Source organism: Python bivittatus, unplaced genomic scaffold (assembly GCF_059951505.1).
Source record: "Python bivittatus isolate LINGU-HERP-01145 unplaced genomic scaffold, Pbiv_v1 ctg000590_np1212, whole genome shotgun sequence".
Lineage (NCBI taxonomy): Eukaryota > Metazoa > Chordata > Lepidosauria > Squamata > Pythonidae > Python > Python bivittatus.
The window spans coordinates 27,468,488-27,488,396 of NW_028277086.1; the positions used below are offsets into that span (position 1 = coordinate 27,468,488).

Sequence of the window (19,909 nt, forward strand, 5' to 3'; positions counted from 1 at the left end):
TTCAATATCCAAAGAACTGTATATGTGGCCGGAAACTCTGATAAAGCAAGGTCCAATCACACATAGAGTTCTCACTCAGGGGACAAGAAGTTGAAGCTTGATTGATTGACTGATTTAGTCAAAGTTATCTTACTGCCTGAAACCAGCCAGACTTTAGGCAGCTTACAGAAATGTCAAACCTTATTGCTTAATAAGGGACTGAGGACATGGTGCCGATGTATATCCCTTTCTTATATATGTGACTGAATGACTCTTTAGGTGGATACCTAAAGGGGATGAAAGAAACATGGAGACAGAGGTTTTGGACTGAAACCAAGCTGCAGCTTCTAAAGAAATGAATGCTAAGAGTTGCCACCATTTATTTCTAGCAAGGCTCCTATGCCAAGGGGCTGCTGAACAGTCAGATGTTGAAGCAAGAGAGAATATTTTACCAAGAAACATTCACTAAAAACTTCAAAAACTCTTCAAAGGTTCTTTAATCAACTGGTCAGCTTACCTGTAGAGAGCAGAAAGTGGTCGCTTATTTCCCAGTTTAGGTCTGTATGGTTTTGGCTCCCCTGCCATGTTAATGTCTGAAAATAAGCATGTTGCATACCTTAATTAAAATGCAGCATTGAGAGAGGGAGAGAGATGGACAGATCATGCATAATAATATACAACATTATGATTGGAGGGAGTATTATAGAAACAAGTTGGCTCTTTGCCAGCAGATTATTACTTCGGTCTCACATTCTATATTTTGATTTTTGTGTAGATCAGATCTCACAATCTAGATCCTCAGGCCTAAAAAACAGAACAAGTTTTTTGGTTTCCCAGAGAAAGCGGTGCTATAGATAATTTCATCTGACTGCCACCATTGTCATCTTTCCCAGAAGTGCACACAAAATCCACTGCTAGAAATATCTTTGATAAAACATTCAGAGGGAGAAACTTAATAGATATAGGGTCCCTATTTTTCATTTCTATAAACAGCTCATATATCATAAACTTTGAATTGTAATTTTACCTGTCAATCATTTTGACTTGTGTTATAAATTCAGAGGTACAAACTATTATCCTGTTTACTTCCAATAGTTCTGTTCAGGCAAAACTTTTTGGCAAAGAGAAAATATTGTCCTCAAATGGGGAGAAAGATAGGGAACCAGACAAGAGAAAATAAACACTGTCCACTTGCTTATGAAATCTGCTTATAAAAAGTCACAGCATAATAAATCACACACAATAATTCTCTTATGAGCAGGATCTTTTAAGGGGAGTTCTGCTGATTCCCTTCCCAAAATTAACAAATGGAGGACCAAATTGTTATCATGGTTACTTTGATATTTTTTTTAACCATAAATTACTGTAATTCCTGTATTTATTAAAAAAAAACAAAGAAGTAAAGGGGAAGAATAAAAAAAATAAAGAGATGGAGATGGTGCATAACTTCCTGCCCTTTCAGAAACACTGTTCTATTTCTTATTACTTGGTTTTCAAAAAGGCTTAATGAAGTATAAAAGTCAAGTCTGATATTTGTTGAGTTTGTGATTGCCTTCTCTGATTCCTTTAGAACTTGGTACAGTTTGTGATTTCACACAAGCTTTGTTAATAAGTTATAATACCCATAGGCCTTACCATGTGAAGAGTGAAATTTAGTTGATAATCTTTATATTTACTAACTGAATTCACTTTAATTAAAAAAATATTGTTACAAATGGAACTTTACACTGCAGAACTCTAAGAAACCTTCTCATCCATGCTACAATCCCATACAGCAGTAACTTGGAAGAGATTTAAGTAGCAGATTGAAGTCAGTTAGGACAATATATTTAATGCTGGCATGGTTTTAGGTCAGCTCAAGAATAGGTCAGATAGCATCTTAACTCAATAGTGGATGAGGGCTTTTCAATCTCATTTTCGGAGTGATCCTTTCTATCTGCAGTTTCTGGGCCTTATGGGACTGAGACTTCATTTACATTCTCTGATAGACATAAGATTCTGAAAACTTCCTTATTCAGACTTGTAGAGATTGAACAAATCTCTATGTAGATTTGTTCTCTACGTATAGGAACTATAATGTTCTGATTCTCATTATAAGTCACTAAAAACCATTGGTGGGCAATAAGAGATAGCCATCTACACATTTGTTCTTGCATTCATTGTTCTAAAAGAAAGTATTTCATTTGAATTTCCTCTTTCTGAGCTTTCCCAATTTTTATTTAATTTTTTAAGAAAAAAAAACGTAGAAAACAAACACATACGCCCCCCCCTTTAACTGGTTCCAAATGTTCACATTTCTATGCCGGTCATTGCTGAGATATATGACTGCTTTGCATATTAGCTATTGTTATCACTGAAATAAGAGGCTTGTCCCCTTCTGTTAGACTAGGGCAATGTCCTAGTTCGCACTACATTATATAAGATATTGATTGATTTTATTGTCTATTGATTGACATCCTCTGTTGCCAATTTGTTTTGTTTGTCTATGATATGCCCTATTTATACTGTATTATTAAGTTGGTTGCAAGCTGCCCAAGGTCACCTGTGAGATGGGTTGGCATACAAGTTGAATAAATAAATAAGTAAAGTAGAATTTTGTATTTTGTATTTTCCATGTATATTCTGATGTGTGAATGAAAGGGTTGGGCATAAGAAGAATGTAGATATGATTTCTAAATACAGAAGTAACACTTCTGCAATCCTGACTTCCTTAAAGACAAATCTGCCTCAGCAAAAATGTGCTTTTTTTTAAAATTATGTGGGTAATTTAGTTGAATAAAGCCACACAGTTATGAGATTTTTGCAGGGTGATTTTAATTAGCTATATGATACTATGCATTTTTAAGATAAACGTGTTATCTTAAAGGTTAAAAAAAGGTTAAAGCTTCTCCTCAGATGTATCTGAGATGCTTTTAAAACTGTATTTTTAAAAGAATATAAAAATAACTAATAATTCTCTCAGTATTACAAGAAATGATAGCAGAATGTTATTACCTGTGCAGGGCATCTATCTGGAGTTTGGAGATTGTGTACTATAATTACAATGGAAATTTCATCCGGTGACCTTTTATTATAATTGGGCTCTTCTACAGACTTTTAATATGGCAGTTTTAAGGTCACTGATTCCCAGCATACAAACTTCTAACGCTCAGTAATATGTTGGAAAAAATGCAATATTTATGAAATTGGAAGGAAAACTCCTTTAGTCATAGCATTAATCTCTATATTTTTTCCTCATATCAATCACTTTTTCAGTAGATGTTTATTATATTTCTATATTCTTAGGCATTTTAACATGAAACAGTTTTGCGGAATTTTTATCTTCTGAGAAGCATGAAAACCTGGTGTCCCCCTCCCCCTTTTGATGGCTCCGCTGGAGGCAAAAACTGTTAACAGACTCCATAATATCTTTGATTTGTTCCTGAATTAGTCAGATAATAAAATTGATTCGGAGCGCAATGCAAAGGGGCTTTTTGGCATGCTGTGGCTCAGGGGCTGCTTTCTGCTTTTTTTTTTTCCCCGCAGTGTGAAGCCCAGCCCCAGCCTGGCCCAGCAGCCAGACCGGGCACACTTTGTCAGCAGCAGGAGCAAGAAGACGGTGAAGGTTAGCTAGGGTGGCGGAGCACAGGGCAGCAGAGGCCCAAAAGGGCAAAGATGGGGGGAAATAGGCAGGTGACAGCTGTTGAAGCATCCCTGCAGTCATAAGTATGGACAGGTTGCCAAGCACCTGAATTTTGATCACGTGACCGTGGGGACGCTTCAACAGCTGTAACTTTGGGCACGGGTCATAAGTCCCTTCGTTAAGCGCTGCTGTAACTTTGAATGGTCACTGAATGAATGATCGTAAGTCGAGGACTACCTGGGGAAAGAAACCCTAGTTTGAATTGCATAGGACATAATCTGTACACTTATTCTATTGAAAGTTTCCCAAAGTAATGACCGACCATTATGTGAAACATGCTTCTGATTTTGGCTGATACGAGTTCTTTGTCCACTCCAAGGAATTAATGCCTTACCGACTGGGACATAAATCAGTTCTGGAAAATAATCTGGCTAAGCAGATTATACAAAAATACCATTGGACTATTTGGCCAAATGTTTATGTATTTATTTCTGTAATTATTGCTATCTTTCCAAACATTCTCAGAAACAATATTAAAATATATTTCAGTAACAACAAAAACCCAAAACAAACAATACAAACATCAAGAAATTCCTCATTCAGCTGGAGGATATGACTCTAGTGCAGTATACATACAAAACATCTAATCTATATACTGCTAAGACTCTCACTGTGTTTATCTGTTTGTCTGTACCCTCAAGTTAGCCCAAACGGTGCATTATACCACAACAATTTTTGAATCAAGGCACCTAAAATCCGCTAACTTAAAGAATGCAAAAAAAAATAAAAAATAAAAAAATCCAGGACCCATTAGTCCTTTAGAACTGAAATTTCCATGATGTTCAGACCATTTTTATTCGCAAAGTTGTGCAATGTCCCCACAGTCATGTGATTGTGATTTTTGATGTTCCCTGCCAGCTTCCCACAAGCAAAGTCAATGGGGAAGCTGGCAGGAAGTTGGAAGTTGCTCCCGCTCCCACTGCTTTTTTGCCTGCCCATGGTCATTCTGTTTATCTGTTTAGGTAAGTAAATATTGACTTATTACTGAAGTTTGTTATTACAATTATTTTTCTATTTATGATATATACTCTTCTGAGATGATTATGGGACCATCTAGCATTGGGGTAAAAACAAATTAATGTTCATTCTGGTTACATCAGACTGTACTATCTTTCTCTCAAAGGATGACCCAGTGGGTCACAGGGTTGTCTAGTCATACATAAACCCTTCATTGTGGACATTCTTTATAACTGATATGGAAGTTCTCACCATACTGAAACTAAAGTAATTTGAGGGTCCAATTCCTACCAAGCATTAGGTCATACTACAGAATTTGGTTTAACTACTTCATCATCTCCTCCTCCTCCTCCTCCTCTTCCTCTTCTTTCTCTCTCTCTCTTCTGCATTGCCTATAGCAAGAAAGGTACTGAGAGTTAATGGTCCTTGTGTTTTCTGATGAAGAGAAGAATCTTTTCCTTTCTCCATGAAGATTGGATGTAATCAGACAGAAACAATACCCAGCTATGTCTCTATATTTCGTCCACAACTCTATTTTGGGATTACTGCAGATGGCCTGCCTTTGGGACTTCTAACTTCAATTTTTTGCACCATTTAATTCAATTTTTGGGGGGGCAAAACAGATACTTGTTTTTGAAAGACTGAATAATAAAACATCAGATTATTGCCTATTACCTTCCACAGTATTTCTGATAACGGTATAGTATAACAGAACTGCATGGACTTTCCTCAGGAACCTGAAGAGTTTAAATTGAAATTGTTATTACAATTTAATCTAACTGGTTCCAATTTGAAATATAACCTCAGTTTAGAAAATAGAAAGATTTATGGATATATTCAGTTAGAAACCCATAATAATCAACAATCATTTTATGAATCATAAGACATTGATTTATATATTGTATTTGAATCTTTCTGACCCAATGTAAATGGCTGGCAATACCGGAAGACCAGATGGGCACTGTGGTAAGAGTTCTTTTTACTATTTATTGCTACACCTAAGAAAAGGATTGCTTTTGTTAGACCTTAAATATGCACTATTTAAAGTCAGATGCAAAGTACTAGCTCAAGGAATGGAGACATGAGGGGCCAGGAATTCTCTGAGCATATGCTTAGCTCAAGAACATTGTTTTCATCACCAGAATTGTACTTTCACATGGAAGATTCATGCCTGCTTTCCCCCATTAGAGAAAGGCAGGGTGGGAATAATTCATGCTGCTATTGTTAAACCTTTAGAAGTGTTAAGTCTTAGTGATCCACAGCAGATCATACCAGTACTGTATCCACAAGGCTATCTCTAAGTTCTGCTCACCCTTAGCAAACACCTGTACCACCTCGCCCTAGTCCCTAACTACTGTGTGTGCTCAACCAGAGAACATGTATTATGCAAGGAACTTGAAAAGAATGAAGATTTGAAGATTTTCTCTAAAACACGTTATTCATTCTCATTACTCTTTTAATTATGAGTAGCCCTCTTTCTATAAATATAATTGAAGCAGTAGATCTAGTGGAGAGGCTAGCTTATGTCCTTCCAAATATATTCAGTGATAATGTTCTGCTTATAGGCCAGGATGGGAGAGTCTCAAATAAAAAAAGTGCTTATGTGTGAAGGAGGAAATCTTACCCAAGTCCTGTAATGACAAATCTCTGCCCGAAGTAATTTACAATCCTGTCAGTCTAAGTCTTTAGGGCATTGTCTGAAGAATACAGACACTATTAATCCTAAAGTCACATTTATTTGTAGTTAGGGTAGTCTTACTCTCATTCTAAATTGTCAAGAGAACTTAGTAGCGCTTGACCACTATGCTCCACAACCACAGCAGGCATTAAGTGCAATTATCATTTTCTGCAAAGGTTACAATTATCTTAACTCTCTGAGGAACAATTTCTGATGAAAAAAAACCTGAGATATAATATTATTTCTATTATTTAAGAGTTCCAATTTCCTTGCTTGATAAGGGGTTATAAGATTACATCTTGGAAAAACTTTTATCGTTCTGGTACTGTTATGAATTATACAATCAAAGTACTGTCAGTTATACCAGTATTTTGTAGTGGTCAAAGCCAGGTTCTAGTCCATAAATGCATACCCAACCTGATTATAACATATTTTAAACAATAAAAAAGAAAGGAGTGCCAGTCCCAACATGCCCATGTCTGCCCGTGTAAAACAGAAAGTCTATCGGCCATAAGACTATTACTTGTAGATTTCTGAACAGTTATTTAGCTTCTCTTGGCTATAGGGTCCGCGGCTATGACCTTGAGGCCCTGCTGAATTGCACCACTAATGATAGAAAGTGCAGATTTATTTTATTTTATTGAATTTAGAGGTCACACAACTCCAGATGACTCTGGGCAGCTTATGTTATAAAATAAAAGACAATAAAAACAGAAAGAATTTTCTTAGATAAAATTGCATCAACTGGTGGATGGGTTTCCAGTGATGATGATAGGAAATTTAAAACGGTCACCCTGACTCATTTCAAGGGAAGTTACTTTTCTGAAGTTAGAGTTTGTTTGGGGTAGAAAATCTTGAGGCAGTGTTAATTAATATAAGAAATGGAGCATCAATAAAGATTCTTGTTGCACCTTTTAATATATTTCCGGTGGGATTTCCAACCTTCTCTCCCAACTCATGGCTATTGGGCTTTATCATCCTTTTATGAGGGAGAACAGGTATGTGCTAACTAGTCTCTTTTTCTCCATAACATCCCTGTTGCCCTCCACCTACAGGAGGAAAATCTGAAGTGGGACCCTACCCTATGCGTATAAACTCCTCACCTGATTTAGAATCCTAAACATGCTGGGTTCCAATTCTAAACTTTGTGGGAGCCCAACACAAGTGCAGACACTCTCTGGTTCAGTCCTTTTCTTCCAGCTGCAAAAGACAGCTTGGGAGGCAACTGGCCCATGCCTTTAACCCTAATGCTGATCCTCCCTGGAGAAGAATCCAGTTGATGAGTACACATGAACATGGCTTGATGGGGTTCAAGCGCAGCCCAACAATCCCAGAGTTTCGGTAACTAAATATGGTTGGCACTAATCCACCCGGCTACAGCCATTACCCTCTTCATTTTTTTCCTGCTGCCAATATGCTGTCTTCTCTATCCTTAATAACTGTTGCTACCTCCTATTGATTTATTAATCTTCCAGGCAGCAAAAACCCATGTTTCCAATATAATGCCTGGATATAGAGCCTTAAACAGTCCTGAAATGCATTTATTCATACCACATTGGGCCAATTTATTCTATTCTAGATTTCTATTTGGGAGAAAACCAGCAATGGATAGGCAATATTAAATCATGTAAACTAGAAAAATACAAAGCAGTTTATCACTGAGTCCAAAACCCTTCTCCACAGATGTCTAGCCTCCTTTTTGTGAGAGATTTTCAAGAAACAGGATTCTATAGCTCACTTAAACAGTGGATCTGTGGAGCTGAAGTTAAAAATAGGCATGAGCACTTTATATTTCCATGAGTTAGCAACTAGGACTCTTCCTTTTTCAAGTGTCACTTAAATGGGAAATGTTATTCAGATATGGGAAATTATTTAGAAGCACAGCTTCAGCTCTTAGGAACTTAGATTCAAAGCTTAACCATTTTCAGTCACACAGGTGTCAGTTTATTAAAGGCAATTGTTTTGGAAAAGCCAATTATCCTGAGTGCTTTATTTTAGCTCTCACTATCTATTTGCATACAGCTGCAATAATTCATACTTATCGTAGTTGAAATTTAAGGATGTTATTTCTCTGATTACTGACAGGATAGCTTTAAACCAGGTTATATGAGATATCTATGAATGAACTAAGTACAACTTAATTTCTTCTGGTGAAGGAGGCAACAATTTTTGTTTGAGAAATCCTCAGCAGATGAAAGTAAATCAAGACTGGATACTTGATACAGAAAACTTCAAATTATTTATGTCTCCATAAAGGAACTTCCTGTGCTACTGCTCAGAGAGTATGGAAAGAGCCTTAGGATGTGTAAATATGCAACCATTATCAGAGCTACCATATCTGTGCAGCCAAAAAACTGAACTACTAGATGGCAGGCAAAAGTTAAGAGTTTTCTGGTCATCTGGATTTTTGGAGCCCAAATAGGGCAGTCCTAAAGTAATGATCAGTGGAAACGATTGACATACGCACCTTCTCTCCCAAACACCATATCTTCAAGCAGTAGACATACTATATTTATCGGTGTATAACATGCACTTTTTTCCTTAAAATTTGGGGCTGAAATCCTAGCTGAATACTCAAGCAGCAGGGCTGGGAGACTGGAGCCTTCATTTGAGCCAGGGCTGTAACCGGGGCAGCTCCACAAAGCGGGAGGTAAGTGGCGGGCGAGTGAGCGAAAACCAGTGCTCCCCATATCTCATGAGCAAAAACTGGTGCTCCCCATTGCTCACACGAGTGCCTGAGCTTGCTCGCCTGCCACTCACCTCCTGCTCTGTGGAGCTCAGGTGCTCGTGTGAGCAATGGGGAGCACTGATTTTCTTTGTTAAAAGAGGTATTTTCTTTCATATTTACCTTATAAGAGGTATAAATAATTAATAAACAAAAAGTTCAGAGCTCCCTTTATTTTGCTTCCAAGTCATTTATTTTAAATTTAAGTTTCTTTACTCAAACTTCCTTCTTAAAATTAAGGTGTGTGTTATACACCTGTGTGTGTTATACGCCGATAAATATGGTATTTTGGTGAAACTGATGTTTAACACCTCAGCAGAAACTCTGATAGCAGGTAAGCAGAAGACATTCTTTCCTCTGTGTACCTGCAAGACTTAATAGTTTTGGTTAAAACTATTGATCAAAATTGTAGTGAAATACAAAGCAGCTGTATTTATATAACACACTAGGTTTGGCTAGAATTAACCTTGTGGGATTTGAGAGGAGGAAAAGGGGTAGCTTTGCACATTCTGTAACCCAATCCATTTGGTTAGCTTATGGGTCAATCTAACATGTGATTTCAGCAAATGGATTAATTCAGTAACCAGATTAAGCATGCTGTGTGAACTCAGCTTCAGGGAAAAGCACATGGTCCCAGAAATGAAACAGGTCAAGATTGGCTCAGGTTCTTTTTTCAGGAGAGAGCAATGGGGCCACACATGGAGGGGCCCCCATTCAAATTATGATTCAGTACCTGAAATGAGTATACTGATCAATATATAGATATAATTAATTAACATAAAATTAATTCCTGTACTAGCAGAGATTTGGACCCAATGGCCTAAATAATTCCTTCCCACTCTATGATTTTTAACCCAAGATTTATGCTAATATTTTTGGTTTCCTTACTCTCTCCAATTTATGAAATCATTGATTTCAATGTATTATTTCTCCCTCCCTCCCTCTCTCTCCTTCTGAGCAAAAAAATATGGACATAACATAAAATAAAACATGATGATGGGAGTTCAAATGAACTTTCTCTCCTCAGCCCTACAGATGTGTTGAACTTCAATTTCTAACAAGCTAACTGGGTATCAATAGTCTTGAGAGCCTACAGAGCACGAGAAGCAATGTAATGTAGTGATTAAGGTGTTGAATTAAGACTAAGGAACCTCAGGTTCACATTCATCCTCACCTATGGAAACTCGCTGGATTACATTTGGCTAGTCACTCACTCTCAGTGCAACCTAGCTCACAGGGTTGATGTTGTGGGAGTAGAATGAAGATCTTTGTATAAGCTGCTTTGTGTTCTTGGTGAGATATGAATCTAATAAATAAGAAATAATAGTCCAAAACACCTAGTGGGCAGCAAATTGGGAAATTAATATCCAGCACTGCACACTGTACCACACTGAATAAATACTAAGCTATGTATAAAGAATGCTGAACCAGAATCTGTTCAGATGCTTCTGATGCCCTGCATTGGGGAGGTCAATATGTAATCCTATAGATGCAGCTTGATCCATCATTCCTCACTATTAATTACTCTTGTAAGACTGATGGATCTTCCCAATATCTGGAGGGCCACACATTTTTCCATTCTTGCCTTATATGTTCTGATGAAAAATCCAATGTAATGCAGTCGGGAAGCATGTATGAGTTGGGCTGAAACCTGATACAGTTTGAAAACATAAAAGTGGTCTGACATACAGTATGGTTTTTCACATGAGGAGAAAGAAATGTTGAAACTCTTACTTCTAATAACTGAATGCTTTCACAGTTCTCCACTTTTGGATGGTTAAAATATGCCTTTATTGAATATTTGTGTATGTATGTATGTATGTATGTATGTATGTATGTATGTATGGCTTTAAAATGTTATTCTGGGAAAAAGAAAATTGTAGTTAATGTAATACATAGAGCCACAATGACAGCTTCTGGCATTTCTCATCTCTTGTAAATATCTTGGAAAATTTTAGCACTTTCCAATATTCAGGAATTCCCTTGGACATAGATGAAATCTGAAGTACTGAATTCCAATTTGCATGAAAGACTGGAGCTGTCTTTTATGTGGATTGGGAAATAGGGTAGCAAATTGGGGAATAACTGCCGGAGGTGTCAAATCATGTCAAATGCTAGTTTCTCTCTCTTTTCTTTGCACCTAAATCTAACCATAACTGGCTATATTGCTTGTCTCTTACTTCAAGTTGCCTTTTCTTCAGGAAAGATGGCCATCAGGAGAAGTACAAAATACAGGAAACTCTTATGACTTTGATAGACTGTTCACTCCTTTTGGAAAGCTGTGCATTAAAATTTTAGTTTTGTTGTCCTGGACCTTAATATATATATATATATATATATATATTAAAATATATGATATTTTTATTTATGGGATTACTTGGTTTATTGGTGAATTTTTACTCTGGATTCAGAATGCTGCATTTTCTACTTTAACTTCACCAGTGCGCTTTGGCTTCTGATTGTTTTTATTGATTTTTTACATTTTTTAAACCCCTAATTTTCAGCTGCATGGCAAAAGCATGTTGGGCTGATCAGGCAGAGTAGAAATTAGATTAGAAACAATCAATAGTATTGAAACTCAGTGGGTCTAGCGTTCAAGCAACTGGCATAATATCGGGATTTAGTATTCCATATTATCTGGACTGCATCTCACGTTAGTCATTGACAAAGAAATTCATTTTTTTAAAAAATATTTTTAATTAGAATTTTACAATACAATAAAAGTATAAAAATGAAAAGAAAAAGAAAAAAAAGAAAAAAATATAGGAAATAAGAAAAAAGAAGTGAAAAAAGAAAGAAAACGTAATTTTGATTTTCGCCCTTCTTTCTATTGAATAATTTCCAACTTACTCTTTCCCTTCCCTCTTTAACCCTTTCTAATCTCCAGTTGACAAGTTCCAATCTGCAGCGTACATTATAATGTTCTTGGACAATTTAAGAATGGCTTATCAGCCTAGCCTTGGTAGAGTTTCAGGGCAGAACTTCACTACGTTTCCCAGCTCAACTGCCTGGAGGAATTCTTCTGAACCTGGGCGACTTCCAGAAGTGTGGAGTTCAACTCCCAGAATTTGCAGAAATGGCCATGCTGGCTGAGGAATTCTGGGAACAGAAATCCACTATCAGGAACTTACTCAGTATGGGTAAAACTGACCTGAAGTAAAAACTACACCAGAAGGATTTACATGGGTGACTGTGTGTGAGATAAGGGGGTACATGTATTTATTATAACAGTACTATGACTGTCCTGAAAGTGAGGCAAATAATCCCCCAAAGGTCAACTGTTTTATATGAAAATAAATCACAGATACCCCTCTCTCCTGAATAACAATATGGAAGCAAATTAGCAAATGAAATCGGCTGCATCATTTTCACCTTTGGTGAAACACAAATCATGACGTTTAAAGAAAATCTGTAGAATGTCCTTAATGCTTGGGAGGAAAAATCAGAAGCATTCAATGTTTTAGGAAATTAAAAAAAAAAAAGTGGTCCAGCAACCCAGGGAATAATCTAAAGGGATTTAGGATTAAGGTTAGGATAAACAAACAGGAAATGTGTTCTTTAGTGAAATTGTATTTTTCAAAAGAATAAATGCAGGAGAAAATCTCACAGAATGTGCAAATAATGGGAAGCATCTGGCCCTGTTTAATCTTAAATACTAGGAAAGTATTTTTATTTATTTATTTATTTATATAGCTGCGCATCTCACAAAACAACTCTGGGTGGTACAGGAAATTTTGATCCTAGAACCTACTTCAGCAAACCAACCTATGGAAATAGAAGTTGCCTGAGCACAAAATATCTAGCATTTAGCTGTAATCCATTGCTCTTCAAAACAGGAAACTTGGATTTCCCAAAGTGGCCACACCCAAATTTCAGATGAATTGTGGAAGTGAAAGATTGACTATTACGGTTACTTGAAGACAAGGGAAATCATAAGGGGAGGGAAAAGAGAATGAGAGACAAGTGGACATAAACAGACGAGGCTGCCACAATGATACATGAGCTGCCTGAAGATGGTTTGCAAACTTCAGTTGATTAAGAATATGGGAGAAAGGTGATCAGCTGGAAAACTGTGATGCAAACAAATTCTCTCTCTCTCTCTCTCTCTCTCTCTCTCTCTCTCTCTCTGTATGTATGTATGTATGTATGTATGTATGTATTTGTGATTACCAAAATTTGTCAGAGCACAATTTGAGGTAATGTTTTTGATAAAAAACATTATGAGTTGCAATCAGGAGATGTAAAGAAATATCTTCCCTTCTACAAAGCAGTAAATCTTCCAAATGTTGGAAGGTCTTCCCTCAAATGCCCTCTAGTGACCAGTCTGTAAGTGAGATGCCCACTTATTTTTTTCCCGCCCAATAGGTGCCACATCTCTAGAATTGGCTCTAACTAGGCAGATCTCTAACAGCATACACTGGTACCTTCCAGATGTCATTAAAGATTTTAAAACACATATATCCAAGAGACTTGTGTGATGTCTGCTTTTATCCACCATCATCATATGCCATCATCTTCTTCCTCCATCTTCTTCAGAGGGAAAACTATACTACCATCCAAAAAGCTATTTTTAATTGGAAAAAAAAAAGTAAAAGGCTAATTAATCTGAAGCTGGGTGAATTAAATTTAAGAAGGTCATTTTCAATGACAAAGAAATAAAGAATAGTCTGATCATAATCTTATCTCCCCCATGTTGTGGCAGGTGTACAAATAGGCTATATCTTATTACTTTCAGTGCCATTATCTCTCAGTTCTTACAATTTCTGTAAGAAAACAACTGTCTTCCCATCACTGTGAAAAATGCTAAGAATATCCACAGGGCAGACATACCACTCATTTTTATGGCCATTGAACAGAATCTACATTAAGGCACATTTCCCTTGTAAACTATGGGCTGGATCCAGACTTATTCATACTTATAACAGACCCCCTAACTAATTTGAAACATGACTGTGAGGAGAATCTTACCAATGACAAATCCCCATTTAAATCCATTTCCAGAATTAAAATTTGCTTTTGAATGCCAGAAAAGAATGCTTAGTGATAATTTTATTGCTATCATTCCCACTATTTTATCTGTTCATTTTTCAGCATGTTGTTATATTTGCTATTTTTGTTGAATAAACTGCAGTGAGAACATTTTACATTGATAGGTGGCAAAGAAAATTAAAGAATAGGTCTAACAAAATTATATCATCATTTCAAATTTTCTTAATTCTTGCAGCTATTTTTAACTGAATTATGTATTTCAAAAATGTACTAATTTCCAGTTACTTAAAGAAGCTACTGGGCAAATCTCTTCAGATTATCTACTATGACAAATACTGCTACATTTCCCAAAATGTTTCCCATTATGTGCTGTGAAGAAAATGCACATTTGGAAATTTCTATGACAGATAACTATTGCATTATTTTAAGCACATCTTATCAGATATGCAGACAGCATCTGAAGAAATATTAAAAGGTTAGGGTTAATAGCCATTTTTAATAGAAAATAATAACCAGGAAGTTATCAGATAACATAAAAGAGATTTAGGGAAAGTATTGATTAGTAAAAGTTCCTATATGCTTTCCATTTACACACATACACACAACTTGCCCAAGGGTAGCCCTCCAGTTATTTTAGAATATAGCTCCAATAAACCTAGTCATAATGGCCAGCATTGTCAAGTATTATATGAATCGCAGTCCAAAACATATGTGGGCATCAAGATGCATGATGAGACCAAGAAACAATGAATTGTAAGCTTACATTGTGTGGGGTTAGCAGGAATGTCAACTGGAAAGAAAAGTTGAACCAGAACAGTGAATTCAAGAGAAAAATTAATTACGATTACTAAGACATTCAACTAAACTAACATGTTGATTTGCCCTCCTAATACAACCCATGAATGTCAATAACAATGAACTAAACAATAGAGAGGCTCAGCAGTTATGTATCTACGTACTATCTTGCATCTGTTACCCATTTCTGAACATTTTAGTAGGCTATATATTTCTGTTTGAGAACTAGAAATGGAATTTTGATGAAAAGCACACCTAATGTTCATATTACTGAAGAGTAATTTTTACATTTTAATTTCTCCTGCAACTATCAGATGCCAGAGATCTTTGACCCAAGTCTACTGGGATCAGCTTCAGTAACCAATGAAGTTTCAATAGCAATCTGTTTAAGAGTTTGTAGTCCTTACCTGGTCCTCATCTAAGGAAACATGAATCCATACTGGATGTTCTTGCATTCCCATCTATGCAACCTGCTGTCTGATGGTCTGATACTATACAACTTGTTGGCTCTATATTCCTAACATCTGTCTTTCATTTTATCTTTCATTTGTGCCCTGGTCCTAAATCAGCATGTCAGCTCCAGTGAAGTTTTTTTGGCCTCATCTTAATCCCAGTTTGAATTTCTAGCTCTGATCCTCTCTTGCTTGAAGCCTGACTGTGAGACTGATTTTGGTATATAGCTTTTTGTCAGATATACTCCTGCTAAAGTTTCTATCCTACTAGCCATGATTCTGTCAAGGTTGCTCTACCATTATGATACAATGATACCAAAAAGAGTCTAAAGTCCTTAAACAGCTTCCTTCCAATAGTCTCATAATTACTTTACAAAGCAAACCTTTGGAGTTAAGAAATGAAGAATGTTTGAAAAAGCTCTTGTAACCTAATAAATTTTTACATAAGTCATGATCGTCTTTGTAGGAATTCTCATTCCATTCCACTTTCAGCATCTAGGTTCTCATTATATGGTACCATAAAATTTTAGAGTAGATGCTGCAGAACAGCTTGGTATTATTCAGTGCAAAGACATGGATCAGCACTGTAGCCAATCTCCACGTTTAAGCTGCTGCTGGCAATGTGAAAAAGATTAATGTTTTTTAAAAGTGCATATTTTCCCCACAAGAGTTCTTTTGTTGTTGTTGAATGGAGCATAAAATGCTTTTTTTTTCACCATCAGAACCACTTTCTGCTACCTGGAGAAGCATTTATTAAAATAAATGATGATTAAAGGCAGTAAACAATTTCTGGACTGAAGAATGCTCCCTTATATTGATATGAATCATGCGTTGGCATCTGTTTGTCCTTCAGTCTTACATTTCTGTTTACTTTCCAAAGATTTACAAAACAACCCCCCTTTAGTTATATCATTTCTGTGAGAGTAAGTGAACGGACATCCTACTGAACCCAATGGAAAACTCTAATTGATTGCATTGCTGACTTTGATCTTACCAATACTAGTTTCAGCCTTGGCATTTGACTCAGATGTGCAAAACTAGCCGGAGATAGCCTGCTCTTTCGTTGTGGCAGTATTTTCTTGAAAAAGAAAATCTCAGAACAAGCCAAACTGATAATGAAATGAATTACTTATATCAGTCTCTATTTACATTTGTACATTCAGTTCAACTTTTTCCTTGTATCAGTGCCTTTCCTTCAGAAGTAATGCATAAAAATGAACTTCTACCATCTCTAGGTTCCTTAAGTCAATTTGCCTAAGAGAACAGATGGAAGAAAAAATATCCCCCTTTTTTAAAGAGCAAAACTCCTACCAAATCATTATGTTTTGAATAACGAATGCTGAACTAGTGTGAACTTGCATTTGATCTCTATTTCCTTGTGGATTTTATAAAGCAATCACTTGCTGATGGTTTCCATAGTAACGTGAGCTTATTTTTTTTATTATTATTATTCTTAGCATTTCTCCTTCACCTAACAATATTGGTACTACAGAGTCTGAAAGCTCTGAAAATCCCGCTTGTGTCAGTGCAGAAGAAAGTAAGGCATAGTTTTCAATCAAATTAGGAAATGTTTTCCCTCTGTTCATGCGCATTCACACACACACACACACACACACAGATCCAGGCTACTTACATCTTTGGTGTCTTCGCTTGTTCTTGTACATAGTCATTCTGAAAAAAGGCTGCTATCCAAGGAGCAATTCTCTCCAACACTGAGACAAAAGAGACACACTGTGCTTTGCAGTGAGGCTGTTACAGCTCAATGAGACAAGGTAACCAGCATCTCTTACTGAACGCCAGGGTAATACCATTCTCGTCAAAGCTTGGGGAGATATTGCTGTTATGCTACCTTGCACGCAACGTGGGGTAAACGGAACCTTCTCCTACCCACCCCTGTTCCTGTAAATTTAGTGCTTCATTTGAAAGCCCATGTAATGTAAAGAAACACACATTAAGCTGTACTGCTTTAATAATGCAATACTGGCAATGCGTAGGGTGACTTCAGTGCTTTCTTCTTGGAAGTCACAATTGTAAAAGGAAGAGATATAAAGTAAATAAATACACATCTAATTAATAGCTGACTTGATCATGGAGACAAAGTCTTTTTTCACAGTAGGAGAAAAATATAAACCTCTCAAAAGAAAAACATATGAGATTAACTAAGTACCTACCTTGGAAAGACTACTGTCTCACAATCATATTCAAAACTAGGTTTTTCTTGAAATATCAGTAATATAAAAATATTGTTGCTCAAATGAAATCGAAGAAAATAAAAGCCTAGGGATGTATGATTGAGTATAAAGAATCAGAAACATACGTTAAAAAAGCAAGTCTTTCTAGTCACTTTTGTCTGTGATATATTTTTTTTCAGATAATTCCTGAAGTTAAAGCATATTAATAATAATAATTTATATTTTATATTTTTGCTCCTGTTATCAACTAATTAATTGTGAAAGAACCAATAGTTCATGAAAAGTATTAATAGACATTTTGTGCCTTTAGCTAGATCTTCAGCTGATTACTAAGTCTACAATGGCAATTTTGTCTCTATAAATCCATTTTGTCTGTTTACAGCTGTGAGGATCCAGCAGCTAACCGTGATTGCATCTGATTGCTAGGAAAGTCTCTTTTTTTATCAGAGACCTGAGCATCTTAGCGTCTTTTCAGTTTGCCCTTGTTCACATATTTATGTCAACTCTCATCTCCAACTAGCTCCAAAATATTGGATCTACTACAAAGGGATGGTATGCACTTGGTAGCTGAAGCAGTGTCTTAAACTCAACTGGAGAAAATTTATCAAGAATGCTAACAACGTTTTGGAGAAAACCATGTACATTTAGTATACCCTCCAAATACAGTGAAGTAGGTTTTTTAAAGGTCACTTTTTTTTTTATTTTACCCATGGTACTATGAAGGTAGAGATGCTAGTATCAACAAAGATGCTAGTATCAACAAAGATGCTAGTATCAACAAACAAATATTGCTTGTATCAAAAACCAATACAGCCACACCAAGGATCAGCATCACAGGCTCTGACAGACTTAATGAGGAGTTTGCAGCTAGCCTGATGATGCCAAAATGGGTGTCATGACATCATGACAAGCTCCACCCTTTCGTACATGCATTGTGACATTGTAGCAAGTATATAAGGGGTGGAATTTGCATTGCAACACATATTTTGTCTCCTTGTCCCCTTTGCTGCCCAGTGGATGTCTATATGAACATGTTATTGCCCTGCAAGCTAGAGTTACAATTAATTTTTTTAGTCTTTTCCAAATCGAGACTGTAGCCGAAGCATGTATTTGGAAATTTACTTAACTTTTTTTTATTCTAACACTGATGCACAGAGTGCAAACCTATGTACCTTTTCATCCATATACACTGAATTTGTGGATCCCATTGGTCACTTCTGTTGATGATGGCACTGCAGGAACAAATATCTGCTAGCCAAAGGAGGATAAAGTAAAAAACTCAATATATTCTGTCACAGACCTTTCCTGAACTACAGTATCTACTTTGGTTGAGTGCAGTAGTTTTATAACTTAAGTAAGCTAAATTCTTTTTGGCCTGTTTGAAATCTTGAAAAAAATGAGAAAGTCACTTCCAACTGGTACCACCGGAGGACAGATGAATCCCTGAAGTATTTTGCTAGCCTTTATTGTTGTTTTCTCTGCTCCCAAATGGACAGAATCCCAGCTGTTCCTTCACATTCTTCTTCAACAGACACATTCAGTACTGTCTACAACAGAGTGGAATCAATCAATGATCAGCATATTATTCCTTAACTCTTTTGTGATGGTTCTTCCTTAACAATTTGGAGGAGTCATGCATTTTCTAGTTCTTCTATACTGAAAAAATACAAACAGTTTTTGTAAATATATCTTTAAGAATATTGAAACATTCTAAACCCATAGAACGTGGTGTATTTTATAGGATTTTCTCCCCCTTGATTGCTTTAGAAAAATTAATATATATTGTACCAGAAGATAGGATTTGGTTCATAATGCTTTCAGGAAACTGAGTATATATGTCTGATGGGGTCTGAATATGTCTAAAATACCTGAAATATTCAGCATCTTCAGCCTTTTCCACAAGTGGTTTGTGTCCTGTGTAGTATAATTCCTGAAAGGCAATTTGCTCAATTTTTCCTAGTTACCATTTCCAAACTGATTAATTAATGGGCTTCGCACTTCTTCAGACTGCTGGGCATGTTACATTTAGACTGGCATTGTGTGTGTGTGTGTGTGTGTACTTTTGAGTCTGTGTTGACTCCTAGTGGCTGCCTGCAATTTTTTTGGCAAAATTTCAGAAGCAGCTTACCATTGCCTCCTTCCTAGGGCTGAGAGAAAGTGACTGGCCCAAGGTCACCCAGCTGGCTTTGTGCCCAAGGCGGAACTAGAACTCACAGTCTCTCAGTTTCTAACCTCGTGCTTTAACCACTACACCATACTGGCTCTAGCCACCTTAAGCACTAGTATTCAGCACTGAGAATAGATGTTTAGTTCTATAATCCATGCAACAAAAATGTTCTCCATTCAGACAGCACTGTTAACAGCATCATTTGGCACAAAATCCTACCAGCATGGAGACCATATTGCATTTTCTCTAGGATATCTTTAGTGCTGCATTAACGGCAGTTTTCCTGTACTTGA

General features: G+C 36.5%; 1 protein-coding gene across 8 annotated transcripts in view; it reads right to left on the minus strand.

The window, feature by feature from the left end:
- RALYL (RALY RNA binding protein like) overlaps positions 1–19,909 on the minus strand; it is a 232,244-nt gene that overhangs the window by 45,173 nt on the left and 167,162 nt on the right. For all 8 annotated transcript variants that reach the window (XM_088149165.1, XM_088149162.1, XM_088149160.1 and 5 more), the window contains one exon: positions 497–572. In XM_088149165.1, the coding sequence (XP_088005291.1) occupies positions 497–572 (76 nt within the window). The remainder of the gene's footprint in view (positions 1–496; positions 573–19,909) is intronic.